Below are 24,813 nucleotides of genomic sequence, written 5' to 3'. Positions count from 1 at the left end.
TTTGCCTTCAAATCTACATTTTTTGGTGTATGTATGTGAACCCCTGCTACAATGGTAACACAGTTTGTTTGGCCAAGCTGGTTTCTGTTCCGACACTGCAACTTTGTTCTTTCATTGCATCACTTTCATTGCTGACTGCAACTGAATTACTTCTCTGCATGTGTTTTCCATTGAAACAGCAATTTCAAGTGTATTTTTAAATGTAAGTTATGCTTCAGTTAAGAGCCATTTTTGAATACTTTCTTGTGAGATTCCACAAACTAAACGATCTCATTACAACATTAAAACCATCACTGAACTGACAATGCTCAGATACTCTCTTCAATTAAGCCACATATGCTGAAATGGACTCCCCTTCTTCTTGATTTCACATATGAAACCTAAAGCATTCTGAAATCAACAATAGCTTCAGTTCTAAGTGTTCTTGCATCACCTTTACAATAGCAGCAAAGCTAATTTCTGATTGCTTGGTTAGAGCAGTCAAACTTCAAAGCAAAACACAATTTACTGAGCAAAATTGGGACTTGCTTCTCATTGGCAATTTCATTTGCTTCAAAATACCATTCAAATAGCTCAGTGTACATGAGTCAATTACCCATTGTGTAATAAAACTCATCAATCTTTCTGATGTAGCCAGTCATTTCTGATTTTTTTTATGATTATTGTAACCCAGTACTCACTCTTTATGAAACCTGAATACTTCTGCTTATGGTCTTTTTTTAAAACTCAATGTCTCTGCACATGATGGGCTGTTTCGTCTGTTTCTCACAGCTTTTTTTTCAAACGTCTCGCTCCACTGTAACAGGTTGGCAGCCTTCTCGGGTTCATTTTAAAAATTCCTTGTTGCCAATGTCATGTTTTGTAACTTCAAAACATTCAATTAATTCAAAGGAAAACACAGCAGTCCAGGAATATGGGTGTAACTTTGTCTTTACTTTAAACAAGATGTGCACATATCACGTGGTAGCATGATGATGTATGCAATTAATTTATTTTTATGTATTGCCAATAATGAATTATTTAAATAAACAGGAATGTTTAGTAAACTAAAATATATACAAGATTACTCAAACATTATTGAAATATTAAATACACAACAGCATCCCCAGTCCCATGTCTTTCTTTTAATTAATTTAATGCTTTGGAGTTACAAAACATAGCACACATGACATGCATGCGACTAATGCTAGTTAAAAACTGTTCGGCAACAATCTCCTGTCCAAATTAAGTGGCATAGTGTCCCAAATAAATGAAAGGAATCCCAGCTATTTTATTGATTTTTTTTTGTTTTTTGTACCAAATAAGCAGTTGCCCTGATTAGTCAATGGTCCAATTAACTGGAATCCACTGTATATCATATTGAGCGTAGTTGTTTTAATATGCAAAGATCTGTTAAATCCCCAAAGTTTAATAGCTGTACAAATATCTCCTGCAGTCTTTGCTACAGTTTGTGTCATTTTTGTCCTAGAATGAAAAACTTACAGTATTGACATACTTGAGTTCTTCTAAGAAACAACCCAAAGTTAATTTCACTCTCAGAAAATGTTTACTTAACTACATTATAGTGGAAAAATTCAGGCTTGCTGCCCAAGAATATGGATTAGTAGGTTTTTTTTACAACTATAAAGGTGAGGCCTTTGTTCAGATTAGAATCATCAAACGCATACATTGATATGATATCAAAGAGTGGAGCTTTGACCTTCCATGTTAATCTATTCCAAGTCATAAATATTTCTAAATTATGGAATCATATCCATTGCTTCTGAAAATATTTTATTATCCTCACACCAAAAATCATGTATTTCACAATTTACTCGAGTTGGCATGCTAAATCATAAATTGGTTTCATCTTTTGTTTCTTGCTTTTCTGCTGTAAGATTTCAAGTCAAATCACTAAAACTAAAATATCTGATTTTAAGAACCATCTCACACACTGCAAGACACTGGTCAAAGATAAACAAATTAATTTAAAGCACTATTTTGATTATGCCAGTTTTTAAACTTGAATACATTACAATTGCAACAAGATGGAAAGATTCAGGGAGGAAGGGATTACTGTGGTTCTGAAGTCCTGGAAAAGAAGGAACTTGCGCAGTGAAGCATCATTTCAACATAGTAGGAATGCACCAGAGAGTAAAGGCAACATTATTCAAACAGACATGCTGCTAACAGCTATTTGCTTTTCATCTTCATGGGTTATTTTAAATTTTCATAGAAGACATTGTTACTTTTACCACATAAAATTTCATTTAAAATGCCACCAGCTTGTTTGTGATCTTCTGCACTTCTCCATTCTTCACAGATAAATTATGTTCTCATTATTTCTAGTACTATTGATATTCATTTAACATAGGTCAGTATTTCTTTGTATTGATCAATTAAGTGCTGTAATTTATTTTACTCTTCATGCAGTATTTGAATGCGTGGATATTAAATATACACTAGAAGTACAATTTGTACAAGTTATATCTGTTTTGGTTAACATCTGAGTTGTTATGTGATTTGTTTTACGAACCAAACTGCAATTAATTAATAATCTTATTTTGTAAAATACTTAAAACTTTTGGGTGATATTACCACACTTGTTCCATAATTAAAGTGCGTTTCTCTCCTAATTCCCTCATTCCTTTTCGTATAAATGAGAAGTAACTGATAGAGTACAGTGAGAGGATAACAATTTTTAACTGTCTAAAACTGCCAAACATGATTTTGATCATAAAAGGAAGAAAAGCAAGAGTTTATGTTTCATCTAATTGATAAAAAATCATGAACCTGAGATTCTTTTTCTTTCCCCCACCTAGAACATAATTGCCCTACGTGGAAGGAAGTCTGTCACTCCCATGCAGTCAACAAAGATATATCTGAAAACCCACTAAAATGTGGTTGACTCCATTGCCTCCTTAATCTCAAGAAAAAAAGAAAGTTCATGTTTGAGCTGTCGAGGATTCACAAGATTTTCTTTTAATTTCCAGCATCCACAGTATTTTGCTTTTATTCCAAATATATTTGAATGTTCTCAGTGATAACATTTCAGAAGAAAATGTACAAGACTGTAACAACAACTTAAAAATAACATTAAAGCCCTAGATTCCTAAAGGAACAGACACCATTCACTCGGATAGTTCAATATGTTGCTATTTAATTGAATAACTGCTTAGTGGAAAATGTATCTCATTAAATAATTATAAACACTGCTGCATTAGAAAAGTTCCCTTACCCTGCATTGCTCATTTCTACCCCTGTCCAAGATCCATAAGACTGACTGTCCGTGTAAGCCCAATGTCTCTGCTTGCTCCTGTCCCACTGAACTTATGTTCATATACATTGACATATTTAGACAGAGACGTAATGTAAAGATTTTTACTCCTCATGTATGTGAAGGATGTAAACAATAAAGTCAATTCAATTCAATTAAATTCACTCTGTCCGCCTTGGTTTAAACCCTTTCCACTTACATCCGTGACACCTCACATGGTTTAGAACTCAACAACTTTCAATTCCCTGGTCCTGACCACCTTATTTTAAACAATGATGTCCAGTCCCTATACACTTCTATCCTCCATTAAGAAGTCTTTAAAGCTTTCTGCTTCTTTCTCAGCAAAAGACCCACCCCTTTCCCCTCCCCCTCAACCCTCCTCTGTCAAGCAAAAATGGTCCTCACACTCAATAATTTCTCCTTCGACTCCTTCCACTTTCTCCAAACTCAAGGGCACTTGGGCATGCCTTTTTGTTGGTAAAGTGGAATAGTCAGTCTTCCGAGCCTTCAATGGTAATGCTCCCCAACTCTTTTGCAATACATGGATGGCTGCATTGGTGCTGCTTCATGCACCTATACTGAGCTCCCTAATTCCATCAACTTTGCCTCCAACTTCTACCCTGCCCTTAAACTGACTTGGTCCATTGTTGACACCTCTCTCCCATTTCCTGATCTCTCTGTCTTTGGAGATAAACTGTCTACTGACATCTTTTATGAACCTCTCAATTTTCACGGCTATCTTGACTACTCCTCTTCCCACCCTGTCTCCTGAAAAAATGCTATTCCCTTTTCTCAGTTCCTTTATTTCCACCACATCTGCTCCCAGGATGAGGCTTTTTTTTCCAGGACAACAGAAATGACTTTCTTCTTCAAAGAATGAGGTTTCTCTTTCTCCACCATTGACGCTGCCCTCACCCACATATCCTTTGTTTCTTGGACATCCACGCTTATCTCCAACTCCATGAACCTCAGCATCCAGCACATCATTGTCTGCAACTTCCAGTATCTTCAATGAGATCCTACCACCAAACACATCTTTACTTACCCCCTTCCCCCACACACATCTTTACTTACCCCCTTCCCCCACACACATCTTTACTTACCCCCTTCCCCCACACACTCCACTTTCCTTAGGGATTGCTCCATCCGTGATTCCCTTGTTCACTCGTCTCTACCCACTAATCTCCCTTCTGGCACGTGTCCCTGCAAACGAGAGAAATGCTACACTTGCCCGTTCACCTCACTCTCACCTCCATTCAGGGCTCCAAACAGTCCTTCCAGGTGAGGCAACGTTTCCTGCGAAATCTATTGCATCCAGTGCTCCCGATGGGCCTCCTCTACAATGGTGAGAGCTAACAAAATTTGGGGGACTGCTTTGTTGAGCATCTCTGCTCCATCCACCAAAATGGAATTTCCCAGTAGCCAACCATGTTAATTCCAATCTCCATTCACATTCTGATATGTCATTCTGTGGCCCCTTCTTTTGCCACGATGAGGCCACTCTCAGGGTGGAGGAGCAACACCTCATATTCCATTTAGGTAGCCTACGACCTAATGAGATGAACATTGATTTATCCTTCCGTTAATTTTTTTTCTCTTTTTCCTTTTCCCCTCCCCCTTCCCTCTTCTTCTATTCCCTACTTTGGCCTTTTATGTCTTCTCCTCACCTGCTGATCACCTCCCCGGTGACCCTCCTTCTTCCGACTCTCCATGGTCTTCTCTCCCCTCCTATCAGATTCCTTCTTCTTCAGCCCTTTCCCGCCTTTCCCGTCCACCTGACTTCACCATTCACCTTCTACATTGTCCCCCTTCCCCTCCCCCCACCTTTTCATTCCAGCATCTTCCCTTTTCCTTTCCGGTCCCGATGAAGGGTCTTGGCACAAAACGTTAACTGTTTGTTCATTTTCACGGATGCTGCCCAGCCTACTGAGTTCCTCAGCATTTCATATGGGTGTTGCATTAGAAAATATATTTAGCACTGTATATTTAAAATCTTGCGGACTCTTGAATCTGAGCAGAGATTTATGACAGAATGATTTTACTGGAGCTTCTTAACATCTGCAATGATTCAATTTTTTTGAACTGGAAGCAATATTTAGTTTTCCACAGTGTACAGAATATATGATAGAACTGGACAGGAAATAATTAGAAGTATAAGGGCCAAATACACACAAATGGCCATCTTGATTGGCATGGATGCATTTGGCCAAAAGTCCTGTGCTACTCAACAACATGAATAATTCAGGATCAGCTTTGTGTCTTGAATTAAACAATAAAATCGACTTACCTTTCCAAAATGTTTACTTTTTCACCATAACTACCTTTACCACCTTCAGATGTGTGATTGAGAATTTAGTATCATTGAACTCATACTTTGATAGTCTTAATATACTGGACATGCCTGATAATAGAGAACCTAAGCTACATTGGTTACAGCATTTAACTCTTCAAACTATTTGAAAAGTAAACTTCCAAGGATGTGCAAAACAAACTGTATCAAGGTCATCCTAGGATTAATTTAATTAGACCTGCTTCCACAATATTGTGTAGAGTTTGCATTCTTCTGGGCTGTTGTAAATTTAATATCCTGATGTAATGAAACTTTCAAAAATATAAACATATCATTTGTCTATCAAAGTAAATGGAGCATTGTTCCAGCATTTAATTGTTATGGCCCCAGATTTCTTCACAGCTTATATGGCTTTGCCTTTCAAAGACTTTTAAGATAGATTCATAACCAGTCCCAATCTTGCATCAACTGAGACTTATAACTTTTGTTCTCTCATAATACAGTGGTGCAGTCTAGATTCACTTGTCAAACCAGATAACTTAATATTGCTTACGAAAAAGCACTTAACACAATAAGTGACTCATATGTTTCTTATCAATCTAGAAGGTGGAAAATATCCGTATGGCACTTAGTGTTTGAATCTTTAAAGATTTCAATTAAGCATATTGTTATCCATCTTAATACCTCAGTAATTAATGTAATATCAGTCCTTGGAATTATAGACCTCAGCTGTTAATTTCTTACAATGATGGCCATTCTAATACTGCCTTATTCTGAAGACACTTTAAATTCCCCTCCTAGAAGAATGTACCATGGATCAAGATAGAAATGGCATCTCTGAATGAAGGGGAATAACTTTGAGCAGCCATTTGTTTCAATACAGCACCCTAGACGTTACTGCTCATCTCTCACTCATTCTCTCTTTAATTGATATGGGATTGTTGCAAGTAAGATCAGATTTAATACCAAGCTCTTGTCCTTAGGATGGGAGTAGTGAACATATCATGGAAAACTGTCTTGCTTCTATGGATTCAGTTTATACATCTGGCAGCCTCAGTAAAATAGATCATATATTCAAAGACCCCATCCACCCTGGATATTCCCTCTTTTCCCCTACCCCATCGGGCAAAAGATTCAAATTCCTGAATGCACACACTGCTGGTCTCAAGTGCAGCCTTTACTCTGCTGTTATAGGATTACTGAATGATTCTCTAGTACAATAAGATGAACTCTTGATCTCATAATCTACCTCATTATGATCTTGCACTTTATTCTTTACCTGCACTGTACTATCTCTGTAGCTTTATTCTTCATTTTGTTATCGTTTTACCTTGTTCTACCTCAAAGCACTGCGTAATGATTTGATCCGTATGATCAGTATTCAGGACAAGCTTTTTACTGTATCTTGGTACATGTGGCAATAATAAACCAATTCCAATTCTTGATTTTAGATTTTGTGATAATTCAAGGATGATGAGACATTTCCAAATGAGGACAATACATGTTTTGTGTGTAATTTTTCCTGGTCAGAACTGCCTAACATGGCCTACATAATTCACATGAAAAGCACAGTAAACATAATCTTATTTTTACATAATTCAGAATATACTTTTTTAACACAAAATAAATGTCCTCTATAGTTAGAACTAGGAAATGTCCCATAGTAAATGTTTGTCTCTTTATAATCTTACATTCTCATTCTTGCCATTTCAAAAAAATCATTTCTTTTCATAAATGGTTTGATCTAGAATTAAAAGTTTATGTCACACAATTATTTGCTGCATTAATTATTATGATTTTTTGGGAATGAACAAAATAAAACAAGTTTTTAAAAATATAATTTTGGGTGGCAAACACCCTGTGAAAGGTTAGATGAAAAAGGTATGACTGGTAATATAGAATCTCAGTTTTTGATCTGGAGTGAATTTCCTGGCAGTCTGTTGATATTTTCCATAAACAAAAGTAATTCTGTTTCACAAAATTAATAAAATCTATGAAGAAGTGAGTTCAATAAACTTAAGCCTCTCCATTGGGTTTGAAAAAGGAAAAAAAGTTAAAACAATGAAGCATTCACTGCCATAAAGAAATAAATATTCATCCATTGAGTAATGTGGCATGCAAACAGGCCTTTTGGCCAAATTGTCCATCCTAACCAAGGGCATCCTCAATACTAGTCTCAGTTGTCCACATTCAGCCCATAATTACTCAAGCCCTTTGATGCACCATCATTAACTCTCGGAGACGTGAGTCAAGGTAGGCTTTTATTAGCTGGAAGAAAGCACCGTCAGCAGCAAGAGACCATCACACAACATCCTGGAGACTGAGGGAGGAGCAGTGCCTCCAATCGTCTTTATACAGGGGTCTGTGGGAGGAGCCACAGGAGCAGTCAGCGGGGGGGGGGGGGGGGGCGTGTCCAGACAGGTATATGTAGTTCACCACACCCTTCCCCTCCACGTGCCCATCCGAATGCCTCTAAAATGTTGCAATTGTACCTGTCTTGACCACTTCCACCGGAAACTCATTTCAGGTACTCACCATCCTCTGGGTAAAAAAAGTCTCTTTCAAATCTCTCCTCTCTTATCTTGTATCTGTGTCCTATTGTTTTGGACTCCCCAAACCCTGGGAAAGACTTTGACCATCCACCTTATTCATATGATTGTATAAACTTCTATGAGGTCGCACCTCATTCTCCTCTGCTCAAAGGAACCTATGATCTCCTACAATCCAAGTTAAGAAGCAGACATGATTAAAATTGCATCCAGGACTTGATGAGCTTGTCGGTGAAAGAACAAAATCTATCATTGAGACTAATGAACACAGGTTGAAAAGCAAAAATCTACACTTGCCTGAAATCATAAATAAAAAACAATAAATCCTGAAAATGCTCAGCTGGTCAAACAGTATCTGTCCTGCCATTCATATGAAAGGCCATCAACATGAAATGTTAACCATATTCCACTCTGCACAGATGGTACCTGTCCTGCTGAATGTTTCCAGTATTTATTGTTCTTATGGATAATAAACACACGTGGGCAGACAGAAGGGGCTTTAAGCTGATACATTGTTTCCTTCCTTAGATGCTGAGTATCTCCAGCATCTTCAGTTTTTTAAAATTTCCAAGACACGTTGTCCATTATTTTAAAGAAGGTGATAGATGGGATAGTCTACTTCAACTGAGTTATCTCTGTAATGATAACGAAACAAAATGAATAACAAAATCTGCCAAATGTTGTATTAAAATCCTGATATTCCAGGGATAAAGACGTCGAGTGGATTCTGCCTCTGCTACTGAAAGTCAGTAGCAACCGGTAATTAAAAATGCCCAATGCATCACCGCCACCAGCCTACCCACCATCAGTGAACTCCGGTTAATTAGGAAACATCAGCGATGACCCTCTCCTGTTAGACTGTTCGAGGTAACTTGGTTTTTTATTGGTTTTTATTCTTACCTCTCTTCTAATATTTGTATGTCTGTGCACTTGTAACGCTACCGTGACACTGTAATTTCCTTTGGGATCTAAAAAGTATCTATTTATCTGTCATTTGGCCCAATTAAGTGGCTGCCCCAATTAGCCAAAGCTTCATGAAAATAGTTAAAAAGGTATACAAAAAGACAAACTACCGTTTAACTGGGTACAAATTATGTAATTAAGTTCAAAGTACATTATCAAAGTACGTGTACGTTATACAACCTTGAGATTTGCCCCCATAGAGGCAGCCACAATACAAAGAAACCCTAACGAATTTAAAAAAGAGCAACACCCAATGTGCCGACAGAAAGAAAAAGAAATCATGCAAACAATAAAGCATGCAAATAGCGTTTAGAACTGAAGTCTACGAAAGAAAATCTGTCCACAGCCTCAGATCAGCGGAGAACCGAGTAAATGTCAGGTCGCAGGGAGCTGAATCGGCCCGTCCCTGGCCTCTCTTCCCTTGTGGTTCGTATTTTGCTGAAGTAGTGAAATCGTTTCATTTTTCACTCCCGGCTTTTTCTGGCAACTCCAAACTTGAACCGCAGAGAGTAAAACAGTTCTGAATTGTCTTACTGCTTATTTCTTACTCTCAGTGACAACAATCACTGCTTTTTGAACAGAAACCAGCACAACGGATGCTATTTAAAAACTGCTCTAAGGATGGTGCGGTGTAGTAACGCGAATGACACGAGTTAAAAATTGTTCAACAAGTATCCTGGCCTAATTAAGCTGCATAGCATCCCAACTAAACGAAATGAATCAGGACTATTTTTGTGATTAGTGTTTGTTAAGAATTGTCCCAAAATAAGCGGGTGCCGCGATTAACGAGAATCCGGAAAGATGCTGGAAAACGGTCAGCAATATGATTAAGGATCCCACCCGTCCTGCTCATGGTCTTGTTTCTCCGACTCCCATCAGGGAAGAGGCTACGCAGAATCCACCACCAGACTGAAAAACTCATTTCCTCCAAGCTGTCAGTCTGATCAAAACCTCCACCACCCCACCACCGCTACATTATTTCTTGTCAGTCACCTTATGTACTGTGCCTTGCATCACTTTAATGTACAATACAGTCTGTGTCCATAAACTAATCTTATGTATTTATATTTATGCTGCATCGGATCAAGGTAACAAACATTTCGTTCGCTTTTACACTTGTGTACCGACGAATGACAATAAACAGTATTGAATCGTGAATCTTCTATCGGAGGATGAGATCAGACAGTCTCAATCATGGCCTCTTCCAAGTAGTCACAGGACAGGCAGGCAGGCAGGGAGGAAGGGGCGGGCGGGCGAACGGCGATGGCCGGAACTGACGGATATTGCTGACCCGAGATGAGCTGCTGTTGATGAAATTTGTCTGATCCTCGGAGCTTTGGACTCCGAATGAAGGTGAGTCTGCAATTTGGAAGCGGGGGTATGGGGTCGGGGGCGGAAAGAGCGGGGAGGCGAGATTTGGCCCATGCTCCTGTTGGCTCAGGGACCACGGGGCCGAGGCTGTGTGACTGGATGGTTGGAAGTGTTATTTGTCTGATATGGCCGAGCCCAAACCTCGGTACCTTATTGTGATAATAAGGTGCAACCGGGAAATGTTGTTTGATATCTGCTTTATATGTTAAATACAGCGGAACTCTAGTTCCTCTTCATTGACTGGTTAGGCCTTTATGGATATACCGGCACCTTTCACGGTCATTCAAATATCAGTTTTAATTTTAGCTTAATGACTCAGAACGCTCCAGTGGAATATTACTAAGCAAAGTTGAGCAATAATAATTACTGCAAGTGATAAGAATGAAGGTGGTCATTTAGCACTGTTTTGGAATAGCCTAGAAGTAGAAATTGAGAGCGTATGAGTGGTTTGGATGTGATAAGATTAATCAACATTACAGTGACGGTCTCAAGGGATATGGACCAAATACAGGTAATTGAGACCAGCTCAGGACAGCATAAGATGAGTTGTGCCTAAAAATTATGACTTAACGTAAATTGCTTGTAATTAAAAGGGGGAGCCATGGTGGGCGAATGACAGAGAGAGTGTGTGTTCTAATTACAGAGACGTGTAATGATGCACGGGAGTGTAATGGGTAGGACAAATTATAGAAGCATAAAATAGTACACCTAGAAATAGAGAAAGGGTAGAGTAAAGTGATGAATAGTCTATGCATGTAGCATTCACAACAAGACAGATGAATTGATGGCTCAGATAGATATAAATTGGTGTGAATTGTTAGCCATTATGGAAAAGTTGAAAATTGATGAAGATGGACTAGAATACTTAATATTTTGGTGGAATAGTTAGATGGATAACAAGATGCTGATAAGAAATTGTAAGCCACCTAACACTAACTATGTGTAGGACAACATGCAGCAAAAAAAAGGGGGGACATGCAAGCAAGCTAATTGCGGGCAATTTTAATCTTGTTATCGACTGAGAAAAGTAACCTTCAAGTATGATCCATCCTGTATACTGTAGTTTCTTGGAACCAAGCATTATGGAATCACAGACACAAGAGATGGTGTGTGTATTGCTCATTATGGAATAACAGGGAACAACACTGTCTTAGATTGAGAGGTGATCAATTAATAATTTTGTAATACAGGATTCTCGGGGAAGAACGATCATATAATGGAACTTGACATTCTTTTGAGAATACAAAACTTAAATCTGAAACAAGTATTTTAAATTAAAGATTGTTTGACGTGGATTTGAGTGAAATTATAGACAGCGGTGGCATATATTTAAGGAATTACATACCAGTAAATTTGTAGTCTTTCAAGAAATAAAGACTCTACAAGGCAAACCAAGGAATCCAGGATAATTTCATATTGAAATGCTCTGTGACAAAAATTAGTGGAAGGCCAGAATGTGGGAAAGATTAGAAACCCAGTAAAAAGGGAGACAATAGATTACAAGCATAATCTGGCAAGAATTATGAAAGCATGCAGTGAGCAATTTGATAAGTATACAAAAAGTGGTTAAGTGTTGTTCCTTTGAGGTGAAAATTTTGAGGAATTAATTATGGAAAAATAAGGAAATCGTAGAATGTCATAGAAACTTTTTGCACCTTTCATGGTTGAAAACTTGACAATGGCAATGACAGTCAAAAATACAATGGAAAACAGAGGAGGAACCTAAATGAATCACACAAGTGCAGTGTAAATTAATGGTATTACAGGTTGACAAAGCCCATTGAACTAATTGCTTGCTGTCTAAAGTCTTAGATTATGTGATCTTGAAAAATATTCTAGATTCTACCAAGGTCTTAGCAGTTGAAAACCCACAAATGCTAATCATGTTTGATTAGTTTATTAGATTCCTTTGAGGATATAATGAGTAAAGTGGATAAAGGGAAATCTGGAGATGTGTAATTGTAGTTTTCAAAGATTTTTGATAATATGTCTCATTGGACGTCACTGCAAACGCTAAGAGCTTATAGTATTGGGAGTTATGTGTTCGCATAGATAGAGTATTGGTCAACCAGAATAAGAGGTCAGTGAAGTGATACAGATCAAATGGAGGGGAAGGAAAGAATTGAGCAATATCGGTACAGTGGTTACGAGCTAATAATCCAAAAAGACACTTGCTGCCAAATGAGAAGATAATAAAAACAGGAAATGTTGTAAATACTCAGCTGTTTGAGCTGGAAATGTGGATAGAGCAACATTTCAGACTGATGTTATTTCATGATGTTATTTCTGAAACTCAAACATTGCAGAGAAGGGGACTAGATGGGAGGAACAAAGGGATTGTCTGTGATAGGATGAAGAAGAATTGACACAAGAAGTAGTGCCAACTTAAATAAATTCAACAATCCTTAACTGGTTCTTGGTCACCACTGTATCACAAATGTATTCTTTGTTCTCTACATGCTTCATCCTTCTCTGCAATTTTAACATGTTTGATTTCTAACTATTCCTAGTTTTGCAAAAGGTAATCAAGCTAAAATCTTAGCAGTTTTCTTTGTGTAGATGCTGCCTGACTTGCTGAAATTTAACACAAACTTTCGCACCAATTCACTGCAGAGAAGTTTCAATTGGAAGGGCAAATGACCAGAGGTTAGGGTACATGTTGTTATAAACAACATCAAAAGCGAATGAGGTTCTGCAGAATGAGCATAGGGAGTAAGGTAAGAAGCAGGACCTCGAGGGTGATGATCTCCAGATTACACCTAGATCCATGTGCTCATGAGCTTAGAAATAGAGAAATAGGCCAGATGAATTTGAGGTTGAGGAGCTGGTGTAGGGGGCAGCAATTCAGACCATTGGGATCCCTACTGGAGGAGAGGTGACCTATACAAGAGGGAAAAAGTGACATTTGAACAGAGGAGCCAATGTCTTCCAGAAAATTGTCTAGTGCTACATGGGCGAGTTTAAACTAGATTGGCAGGGGGATGGGACTCTGCGCAGGAGCAAGTTGTGCAATAAAGCGAAAGCCAGTAGAAGCTAGTAATCAGCATAGCCAGGGGCACAGTAAAGGGAAGGGAAGGAATACTCAGTTAAACTGTGTTTATTTCAATGCACAAGGTTTAATGGATAAGGCAGACACACTCAGAGCATAGATTGGCTCTGAGAACTGGAATGTTATAACTATAGCAAACCGGACTCAAAGAAGAGCTGGACAGGTAGCTCAGTATTTCAGGATACAGTTACTACAAGCGTGGTAAAGAAACAGTTAAGTAAGAAGGGGGTGTTGGCTTTATGATAAGGAAGGACATAGCAGTATTACTTAGATGGTATTCTTGGAGGGAGACCATATGGATAGAACTTAGAAATAATCAGGGGAGGGCCACTCTAGTAGGGCAGTATTTATAGACCCACCCCAGTAGACAGTGGGAACTTGAGGAAGCAGATATGTTCATAGAGGGCCTTACTTCGAGAGTGCAATACTGTACTTCCTGTTAAGGAATGAAATGGGGTCATGTAACAGAAGTGACATTTAGAAGTCTCTGCTTCTATTGACTGTAGTTCTACTAGTTTTAAGATACATGGAAAAAGAGAGAGTAGGTTCACAATTTAGGGTCGTAAACTAGAGCAAGGCTAATCTTGGGGGAATGTGGTGGGGACTAGCAGACATCAATTGAGTGAACATATTTAAAGGGAAAGGATGGGAAGTGGGAGGCTTTTAAAGAGTGTTACATCAAGAGCCCAGTAGCAGCATGTTTCTATTAGAATGAATGGTAAACCTGGCAAGTTTAGGGAACCTTGGCTAATGAGAAATGCTGAGGCTCTGGTCGAGAAAAGGGGAAATGTTGATTTGGTTTAGGAGGTCAGGGATGAGTGGATCACTGGACGACTATAAAAAGATTAAGAATACTCTTGAGGAAAATTGGGAGGGCAAAGAGAGTGCATGAGATGGACCTGGCCAGTAAGGTTAATGAAGGTCACGAGATTCTATAGCCATATTAAGTGTTTAAAAAAAAAAAGATGGCTAGGGAGATTGTAGGTCCCCTTAGAGATCAGTACAGAACCTACATTTCTATGTCTTGAGCTGCAAGAAATTGGTGGGACTTTTAATGGATATTTCTCCAATGTGCTGACTGAGGAGAAAACTATGGTAGCTCCAGAGTTAAGAAAAATAAGATGTTTTGAAGGACACTCACAATACCAAAGAGGAGTTGTTTGCAACCATACAGCAGGTTAAATCCCCAGTGCATCCTCAGACTTGCTGGGAAGCTAGAGAAGAAATTGCAGAGAAATTTCATTGTGGGCCAGTAGAGAAGTTACCAAAGACTGGAAGGTGGCTAGTGATCCTCTGTTATTTAAGGGTAGCAAAGACAAGCCAGGGATATGGATCGAGTTGACAGAGGAAGTGGCTGAGGCAGATCAAATTGTATCATTTAAGAAGCATTTGGATAGGTACACACAGGGCTTAGAGGGGTACTGACTGGAGGAAATTTGTGCTAGTAGGTTATGCCAAAAGGTCTGTGTCCATGCTGTATTGCTCTATGATTGTAATTTCTACCTGTTTCAGATCACTGGCATCTGCAATTTTTCCTTTCCCTTAACTGAGTGAAAAGATGTTTCATTTCTATTATTGCTTCTATCTTATCTAATCAAAGCAAAATGAGTTAAAATGAATTTGCTCTGTCTTGTTGATGAGTAGCTCAACTATGTTGTACTGTAATATTCATTTGAACCAAAGATTCTTTGTGTTGGGTGGCTTTGTGCTTGCTTCGAGGAGTTTGCTCTTCTGCCTGAAAGCTGCCACAATAGCATAGCTGCTGATGTTATTACAGCTCAGGGCATCAGAGTTTGGAGTTAAGTTCTGGCATCTGCAAGAAATTTGTAGGTCCTGTATAAGCAAGGCTTTCCTCTTGATAGTTTTCTCTCGCGTTTTAAGTATTAGTAGGATAATTGGTCAGTGTACATTGCCCTGGAATTGGGCTTGGATTAAATAAGTGAGTTGTTGAGTCATGTGGCTTGTTGGGCCAGAAGGCTTGTTTGCGCTGTATCTCAAAATAAATAAATAGTTCAACAGTTTGAAACTTTTCAAGAAAGGAAAGAAACTGTATTGGGGCATTGGTGTTTTACCATATTAATTAGTGGTGATGTTGTTCAAATGAAGATACTTATACAAGTTTGCCAAGAAATAAATTTTGTAGGTTCAAAGGGATATTAATTGTGAAAGAAGAAATTCTAGCAGTTGGAACTAAACATGAGGCAGAGTGAGATAATCAGTTATGGGTTTTAAGCACCCGATAATGAAGATACTTATACAAGTTTGCCAAGAAATAAATTTTGTAGGTTCAAAGGGATATTAATTGTGAAAGAAGAAATTCTAGCAGTTGGAACTAAACATGAGGCAGAGTGAGATAATCAGTTATGGGTTTAAAGCACCCGATAAGATAGGAAGAACAACAGCAAGATTTAAATAACTCTGAAAAGAAGTAATTAAGTCAAATAGGCAAGGATAAAAAGAATGGCTAAGAGTAATGGATGTCAGCATTGATCTTAAGGGCCAGAATACAAAACCATTCAATTAATGCCACAGTTTTATAAGTCTCTGTGGCTAGTTTTCAGTGCAGCATCTTGAGAGACATAATTTGGTTATGTTATGCAGCCATTAGTGAGCACTATTTGTTCAGGGTTGAACTTTTTTTGTTCAAAAGAACAAGCTTGCCTTGGGAGTTCTTCCCAGTAGAAAGGTACAAGCCTTGAGGGTTCTCCCAGATTAAATTCTATCATGTCAAAATCAGGTTTGCAAGCAGTATGAATAAAAATAAACAAGAAAATCTGCAGACGCTGGAAATCCAAAGCAATGCACACAAAATGTGGGAGGAACTCAGCCGGCCAGGCAGCATCTATGGAAAAGAGTAAACAATCAACTTTTTGGGCCAAGACCCTTCATCAGGACTTGTATTGGCCCAAAGAGTTGACTGTTTACTCTTTTCCATAGATGCTGCCTGGCTGGCTGAGTTCTTCCAGCATTTTGTGTGTGTTGAGTAGAAATTTTTTAAAGCAGTAAAGTAATTCCCCGTAACTAAGTCAGAGTTACCAAATGGTGTTTTTTTTTGACAGCTAAATGTTTCTGACAAATTCGGAAGCATTTAGAAAATTCTAAAACCACACAACAACAAAAATTTGAGTACCGGTAACTATAAATAAAATACTTTTAAAAGACTTCCTCTAAACAGTTCACTTTCATGAAGATCTTTTGAATATATAAATTAACAAGTTAATTTGAGATTTTAAGACCAGGAGGTGTTGGAGCAGAATTACATCATTCAACACATCCAGCCTGCTCCACCCATCCTGTCTGCTCCACCATTTCAATCACAGCTGATCTAGTTTTCCTCTAGTTCCAATCTCTTGCCTTCTCCCCATATCGCTTTATGCCATAACCAATCAAAAATCCATCAACTACTGCCTCAAATATACATAAAGGTTTGGCCTCCATAACTGCCTGAGGCAAAGAATTCCATAGATTCACCACTCTGGATAGAAATTCCTCCTCATCTCGATTCCCGAAGAATACTCCTCTATTCTGAGGCTTGGTCCTCTGAACTTAGACTATTCCACCGTAGGAAATATTCCCTCCACATCCACTCTTTCAAGGCCTTTCACCATTCGATAGGTTTCAATGTCACCCCTCTTTCTTCTGAATTCTAGTGAATACCGGCCCAGAGCCAGCAAATGCTCTTCATATAACAAGCCTTTCAATCCTAAAATCATTTTTGTGAATCTCTTTTGAACCCTCACCAGTTTCAGCACATCCTTTCTAAAATAAGAGGGACAAACATGCTCGCAATACTCAAAGTGAGGCCGCACCAGTGCTTTATAAAGTTTCACCATTCCCTGCTTTTTTATTCTAGTCCGAAATGAATACTAACATTACATTTGCCTTCCTCACCATGGACTCAACTTTCAAATTAACGTTCAGGGAATCCTGCACAAGGATTCACAAATCAACTTTCACCTCAAATTTTTGTATTTTCTCTTCATTTAGAAAATTGTCAGCCCTTTCATTTCTTCTACCAGTGCATGACCATACGCTTCCTGACACTGTATTCTATTTGCCATTTCTTCGTCCATTCTCCAAATCAGTTGAAGTCCTTCTATAGTCCCTCTACTTCCTCAAAAATACTTGCCCACCTTTAAAATAGTACATTTGTCATTGTTTACATTAGGTATCATTGTCCTATCACCCAGGAGACAAAACCATGGGCACAAGGGCAATGTAGGACCCGACCAATTCCCCAACAAATCAAAAACTTTACACCAAAATTGGCGAACCATGGAACACTCCCAAATCATGTGAAAGTATGTAGCCACCTCATTTTTACATTTCCAGCATAAATTATTATCACCAATACCAATTTTGTAGAGTCTAGCTGGTGTCCAATAATATCTGTGTACTATTAGAAGTTTTTTTTCTGTTTCTTAGTTTTATATGTTTTCCTGTCATGGGATGGCTATGTAAATATGCTGTACTGTATTTGCTCTATTATATACTGTGCTGCTTTGTAAAATAAGAATAAATAATAATAAAATTTTGAATTACCAAAAAAAACTACCTGCTCCTCCACCTTTCTTCATATCATCTGCAAACTTTGCAACAAAGCCATCAATTCCATCATCTAAATCATTGACATATAATGTAAAAATAATCATTCTCAACACAGACCCTGGTGGAACATCACTTATCTCCAGCTGTCAGCTAGAAAAGGGGTCCCTTTATTCTCACTCTTTGCCTCCTGCCAATCAGCTACTGCTGCATCCATACTAGAATTGTTCCTGCAATATTATGGGCTCGTAGCTTGTTAAACAGCTTCATGTGTGGCACCTTGTCAAAGGCCTTCTGAAAATCTAAGTACACAATATCAACTGATTCTCTTTTGTCTTGTTATTTCTTCAAAGAACTCCAACAAATTTGTCAGGCAAGATTTTCACTTCAGGATGCCAAGCTGACTGTGGCCTATTTTATCATTGTCTCCAAGAACCCTAAGACCTTATCCTTAATAATCGCCTTCAACATCTTCCGAACCACTGAGGTCAGACTAACTGGCCTATATTTTCCTTTCTTCTGCTTCTCTCCTTTTTTGAAGAGTGGAGTTACATTTGCCATTTTCCGTTTCTCTGGAACCATTCCAGAATCTAGTAATTCTTGAAAGATCAATACTAATGGCTCCATAATCTCTTCAGCCACCTCTTTCGGAACCCTGGGGTGTACACCATCTGGTACAGGTGACTTATCCACCTTCAGAACTTTCAGTTTCTCCCAAGAACGTCCTCTCTAGTTATGGTATCTTCACACATTTCATGACTCCTGACACCTGAAACTTCTACCATACTGTTTGTGTCTTCCACAGTGAAGACTCATGCAAATACTTATTCAGTTTGTCCACCATTTTGTTGCCCCTATTACTACCTCACCAGTATCGTTTTCCAGCAGTCTGATATTGCCTCTTTTTCACACTTTATGTATCTGAAGAAACTTTTGGTATCCTCTTTAATATTGTTGGCTAGCTTACTTTTGTATTCCATTTTTACCTTCTAATGACTTTTTTAGTTACCTTCTGTTGGTTTTTAAAAGCTTCCCAATCATATGCCCTCTCTTTGGCTTCTAAGTTGTCTTTGACTTCTCTTGTTAGCCACAGTTGGGTCATCTTGCCTTTAGAATACTTTTTCGTCTTTGGGATGTAAATATTTTGGGCCTTACAAATTGGTTCCAGAACTTCCAGCCATTGCTACTCTGCTGTTGTCCCTGCCAGTGTTCTTTTCCAATCAATTCTGGCCAACACCTCTCTCATGCCTCTGTAATTCCCTTTACTATAATATCGATACATCTGACTTTAGCTTCTCTATCTCAGATTTCATGGTGAATCCGATCATATTATTATCATTACCCCTAAGGGTACTTTTACCTTAAGCTCTCTAATCAATTCTGGTTCATCGCACTATACCCAGTCTAGAATAGTTGATTGTCTCGTGGGCTCAACCACAAGCTGCTCTTAAAAAGCCATCTCATAGACACTGTAGAAATTTGCTCTCCTGGAAACTATCACAAATCTGATTTTTCCAATCTACCTACATATTGAAATTCCCCATGACTATTGTAACATTGCCCTTTTGGCATGCATTTTCTAACTCCTGTTGTAATTTGTAGGTCACGTCATTACTACTGTTTTGGGGGTCTGTATACAACTCCCATCAGGGTCATTTTATCCTTGCAGTTCAGATCTATCCACAATGATTCAAAACCTTTCGACCCTATGTCACCTCTTTCTAATGATTTGATTTCATTTTTAATAAAAGAGCAGCGCTGCCCCCTCTGCCTTCCTGACTATCCATTTGATATAATGTGTATCCCTGGACATTAAGCTGCCAGCTTTAATCTTTCAACCATGTTTCAGTGATGCCTACAACATCATATCTGCCAATCTGCAACTGTGCTGCAAGTTTATCTATCTTCCATAAACTGAGCGCATCCAGATACAACACCTACAGTCCTGTACTCGTCCTTTTCAATTTTGTCTGCATTTTTTACGTTGTAACTCATCCTGTTGACAACAATTTTGCCTGATCAACAGCCTCCCCTCACTACACATTGCCTCTGTTTGTAAACCTGCTACCTCATCTTCAGCACCATCATTCACTGTTCCTATGACACTAGTTACATTGAAATATAGGCTGCACAAGAAGCTAGTCATACCACATTCAACTGGTTGATTCCTAACTTTGTCTGAGGTCCTACCAATATCTGCCTTCACAACCTTTCCACTAACTGTTTTGGCACAATAGTTTCTATCCCTTTGCAATTCTAGTTTAAATCCTACTGTGCAGCATTAACTAACCTTCCCGTTAGGATATTAGTCCCCCTCCAGTTCAGGTGCAAAAAAATCTTAAGCCCTCTCTCCTGCACCAACTCCTTAGCCACATGTTAAACTCTATAATCTTCCTATTTCTGGCTTCACTAGCATGTGGCACGGGTAGCAATCCTGAGATCACAACTCTGGAGGTCCTGCCCTTTAACTTAGCACCTAATTCCCTGAACTCCCTATGCAGAACCTTGTTACTCGTCCTACCCATGTCATGGTACCTACATGGACCACGATTTCTGGCTGTTCACCTTTCATTTTAAGGATACTGATGACTCGATCCAAGATATCCTGCACTCCTGGTACCCAGGAGGCAACATACCATCTGGGAACCTTATTCTGGCCCATAGAACCTCCTGTACATTCCCCTAAAGAACAAATCCCCTACACAGCATGCCTCTTCTCCCCCCTCCTTTCTGAATCACAGAGGCAGCCTCAGTGCCAGAGACCTGACCACTGTGACTGCCCCCCCCCACCCCCCGGGCAGCATCCAAAGTAGTATATCTGTTGTTGAGGGGGATCGCCACTGGCTCCTTAACCCCTTTTCCCTTCCTGACTGTCACCCAGTCTCCTATGTCTTGCATCTTAGGTGTAACTACCTCTGTACGTGTCCTATCACCCCTTCAGCCTCAAAAATTATCCAGAGTTCATCCAATTCCAGCTCCAACGGCTTAACGTGTTTTTTAGAAGCTGCAGCTGGATGTGCGCTTCTCGCAGTTGTGGTCAGGGATACTGGAGGTCTCCCCGACTTCCCACATCCTGCAAGAGGAGCATTCAACTATCCTGCCTGGCATCTCTACTGCCCTAGTTCAGCAGATATAAAGAAGAGAAGGAAAATGAGGAGCTTTTTTTTTCCTTTGCTTTCTCTGACTGAAGCCTCGAAGAGCTGAAGCTTCAAGATCACCACCTGACTACGTCCATTTAGATGATGGATGCAGTGACGATGGCCTCTTTGCTTGCCCCTGCCTTCCTTTAATATGCTTTTACTAATCAATCCCAGGTCACTGGTCAAAGCTCTATTACACTGCCGTGACCTGCTGCTGCCTTTTATCCTCAGGCAGTGGACCTGATTGAAGTCCTTTCCTCTCCAAACTTCTGATGTCACGCTTGGCCCCTGGTTAAAGAACCATTATTGAAGAGACATAAAAGTATTTTTACAATAATAATTAATCTTTAAAAATGTCTTTAAAATGTTCAACTGGTACCCAGATCATTTCCATTCACATCAAAGGGAGAATACTTGTTGTATCTCAGACCTGGTGGAGAATTCCCTGATGTAAGTGAGGTACATTTCGCTTAACTTCCTCCCCAATCTCAGTGTGCAAGGTGTGAATAGTTATTTCTCAAATCCACTGTGCCATCTATTGCTTGTACTCCATAAGTTATGGTATCGTGGAAGTTTAATTTACAAGTCATTTTGCATTGACGAATAGCTTTTTTTCTCTTGCTAGTGTTCAGAATGACAGCAATCAAGCACGCATTGCAGAGGGATATTTTCACTCCAAATGATGAACGATTGCTCAGCATTGTCAATGTATGCAAGGCAGGCAAGAAGAAAAAAAACTGCTTTCTGTGTGCTACAGGTACAGCTCAATGTGGTTTTTATTTGTGTTTCTTAAGCACATATTTCTATTTTAATCAAAGTCTTTTTCTTTGTTAATTTAAGATTCAAGATTGTTTAATGCCATTTCCAGTGCTCGTGAGGGGAGTGAAATAATTGTTACTCTGGATCTGATGCAGCACCAAAAAGCCTCAATAAGATAAAGGACAGAATGATTAAAAATATAAACTCAATAAATATAAATACATAGATAGCTTATATAGTCCATAGTCCTTAAATTAATGGTAGGAACAGGGGTGTCTGTACATAAGGTGACTCTGACAGGAAATGTTAAAATAGTGGAGGGGGTGGGTTAGTGGGTGAAGGTATTGATCAGCCTTACTGTTTGGGGAAAGTAATTCTTTTTGAGTCTGGTGGTCCTGGGCTGAATGCTATATAGTCTCCTCCCTGATGGGAGTGGTACAGAGAGTCCATGAAAGGGTGGGTGGGATCCTTCATGGTGTTACTGGCACCTTTCTGTATTTACGTCCTTGGTGGGTAGGCTGGTGCCGGTGATGCATTGGGTGATTTTTGACTACCTGTTGTAGAGTCTTCCTGCCCACTGCAGTGCAGTTTCCGTGCCATGCACTGATGCAGCTTGTTGGGATGCTCTCTACTGCACATCTGTAGAATGACTTCAGTATAGAGGTGCATCGTCCAGCTCTCTTCAGCCTCCTCAGAAAGTAGAGATGTTGGTGAGCTTTCCTAATTGTGTAGGATGTTTTCTGGACCCATGAGGGGTTGTGTGAAATGTGCACTCCCAGGAATTTGAAACTGCTCGCCATTTCTTCTGCTGTGCTGCCGATATAAAGAGAGGCCTCTTACCTTCAGTAGTCATACCTATACTTTTTAAGTTAATCTTTTTATCTTTATGTTTCAAAGTTCAAATTAAATTTATTATCAAAGTACATACATGTCACCCTGAGATTCATTTTCTTGCAGGCATGCTCAATAAATCCATAAAAGAATAATAACCATAATAGAATCAGTGAAAGACTGCACCTACTTGGGTGTTCAACCAGTGTGTAAAAGACAACAAACTGTGCAACTACAAAAAGAAAAATAATACATCAGCAACAAATATTGAGAACATAAGATGGAGTCCTCAAAACTGCATCTGCAGGTTCTGGGAACAGTTCAGTGATGGGGCGAATGAAGTGGAGTGGAGTTATCCCTTCTGGTTAAAGAGCTTGATGGTTGAGGGGTAATAACTGTTCCTGGACCTAGTGGTGTGAGTCCTGAGGCTTCTGTACCTTCTTCCCGATGGCAGCAGAGAGAAGAGAACATCACCTTGGAGGTGCAGGTCCCTGATGATGGATGCTGCTTTCCTGCAACAACACTTCATGTAGATGTGCTCAATGATGGGGAGGGCTTTACCCATGATGGACTGGGCCGTATTCACTACTTTTGGTAGGATTTTCAGTTCAAGGGCATTGGTGTTTCTGTACCAGGTTGTGATGCAGCTGATCAATACTACGCATCTATAGAAGTTTGTCAGTTTTAGATGTCATGCCAAATTTTCACAAACTCCTAAGAGGCGCTGCATGCTTTCTTTGGAATTGTATTTGCATGCTGGATCTAGGACAGGTCCTCCGAAATGATAACACCGAGGAATTTAAACTTGTTGACCCCCTCCACCTCTGATTCTCCAATGAGGACTGGCTGATGGACCTCTGGTTTCCTCTCCTGATGTCAATAATCAGCTCCTGGTCTTGCTGGCATTGAGTAAGAGGTTGTTGTTGTGGCACCTCTCGGCCACATTTTCAGTCTCGATCCTGTATACTGATTCATCACTAGCTTTGATTCAGCCTACAACAGTAGTGTCATCAGCAAACTCGAATATTGCATTGGAGCTGTGCTTAACCACACAGGCATAAGTGTAAAGTTAGGAAAGCAGGGGGCCTTGTGGTGCACCTGTGCTGATGGAGATTGTGGAGGAGATGTTGCCAATCCAAACTGACTGGGGTCTGCAAGTAATGAAATCAAGGATCCATTTGCACAAGGAAGTATTGAGGCAAAGGTTATGAAGCTGATTGATTAGTTTAAGGGGCTTTTGGTATTGAATGCTGAGCTATAGCTGATAATGAGCATCCTGATGTATGCATCTTGCTGTCCATCATCCATTATCAGAATCAAATTTATTATCACCAGCATGTGTCATGAAATTTGTTAACTTAGCAGCAGAAGTTCAATGTAATACATAATATAGAAGAAAAAAATAATCAATCAATTACAGTATATCTACAAACCCCATTTCCAGAAAAGTTGGGATATTTTCCAAAATGCAATAAAAACAAAAATCTGTGATATGTTAATTCAAGTGAAGCTTTATTTAACTGACAAAAGTACAAAGAAAAGATTTTCAATAGTTTTACTGACCAACTTAATTGTATTTTGTAAATATACACAAATTTAGAATTTGATGGCTGCAACACACTCAACAAAAGTTGGGACAGAGGCATGTTTACCATTGTGTTACATCACCTTTCCTTTTAATAACACTTTTTAATCGTTTTGGAACTGAGTATACTAATTGTAGTAGATTTTCAATTGGAAATTTTGTCCATTCTTGCTTGATACACGATTTCAGCTGCTCAACAGTCTGTGGTCTCCGTTGTCTGATTCTCCTCTTCATGATGCGCCATACATTTTCTATAGGAGATACATCTGGACTGGCAGCAGGCCAGTCAAGCACATGCACTCTATGTCTACAAAGCCACGCTGTTGTAGCCCGTGCAGAATGTGGTCTGGCATTGTCCTGCTGAAATAAGCATGGACGTCCCGGGAAGAGAAATCACCTTGATGGCAACATATGTCTCTCTAAAATCCTAATATACGCCTCAGAGTCAATGGTACCTTCATGTACATGCAACTCA

General features: G+C 39.2%; 1 protein-coding gene across 8 annotated transcripts in view; it reads left to right on the top strand.

Annotated features, from left to right (window-relative positions):
- The first annotated feature begins 10,312 nt into the window (after positions 1–10,312).
- The window catches only part of exoc1 (exocyst complex component 1), an 80,267-nt gene continuing 65,766 nt past the window's right edge, over positions 10,313–24,813 (top strand). For all 8 annotated transcript variants that reach the window (XM_073064634.1, XM_073064631.1, XM_073064628.1 and 5 more), the window contains exons 1-2: positions 10,313–10,411; positions 21,789–21,920. In XM_073064634.1, coding sequence (XP_072920735.1) covers positions 21,797–21,920 — 124 coding nt within the window. In that variant the 5' untranslated portion in view covers positions 10,313–10,411; positions 21,789–21,796. The remainder of the gene's footprint in view (positions 10,412–21,788; positions 21,921–24,813) is intronic.

This window comes from Hemitrygon akajei, chromosome 13 (genome assembly GCF_048418815.1).
Source record: "Hemitrygon akajei chromosome 13, sHemAka1.3, whole genome shotgun sequence".
NCBI lineage: Eukaryota > Metazoa > Chordata > Chondrichthyes > Myliobatiformes > Dasyatidae > Hemitrygon > Hemitrygon akajei.
The sequence above is the reverse complement of the archived record's forward strand: the minus strand, read 5'-3'. Positions and strand labels throughout refer to the sequence as shown.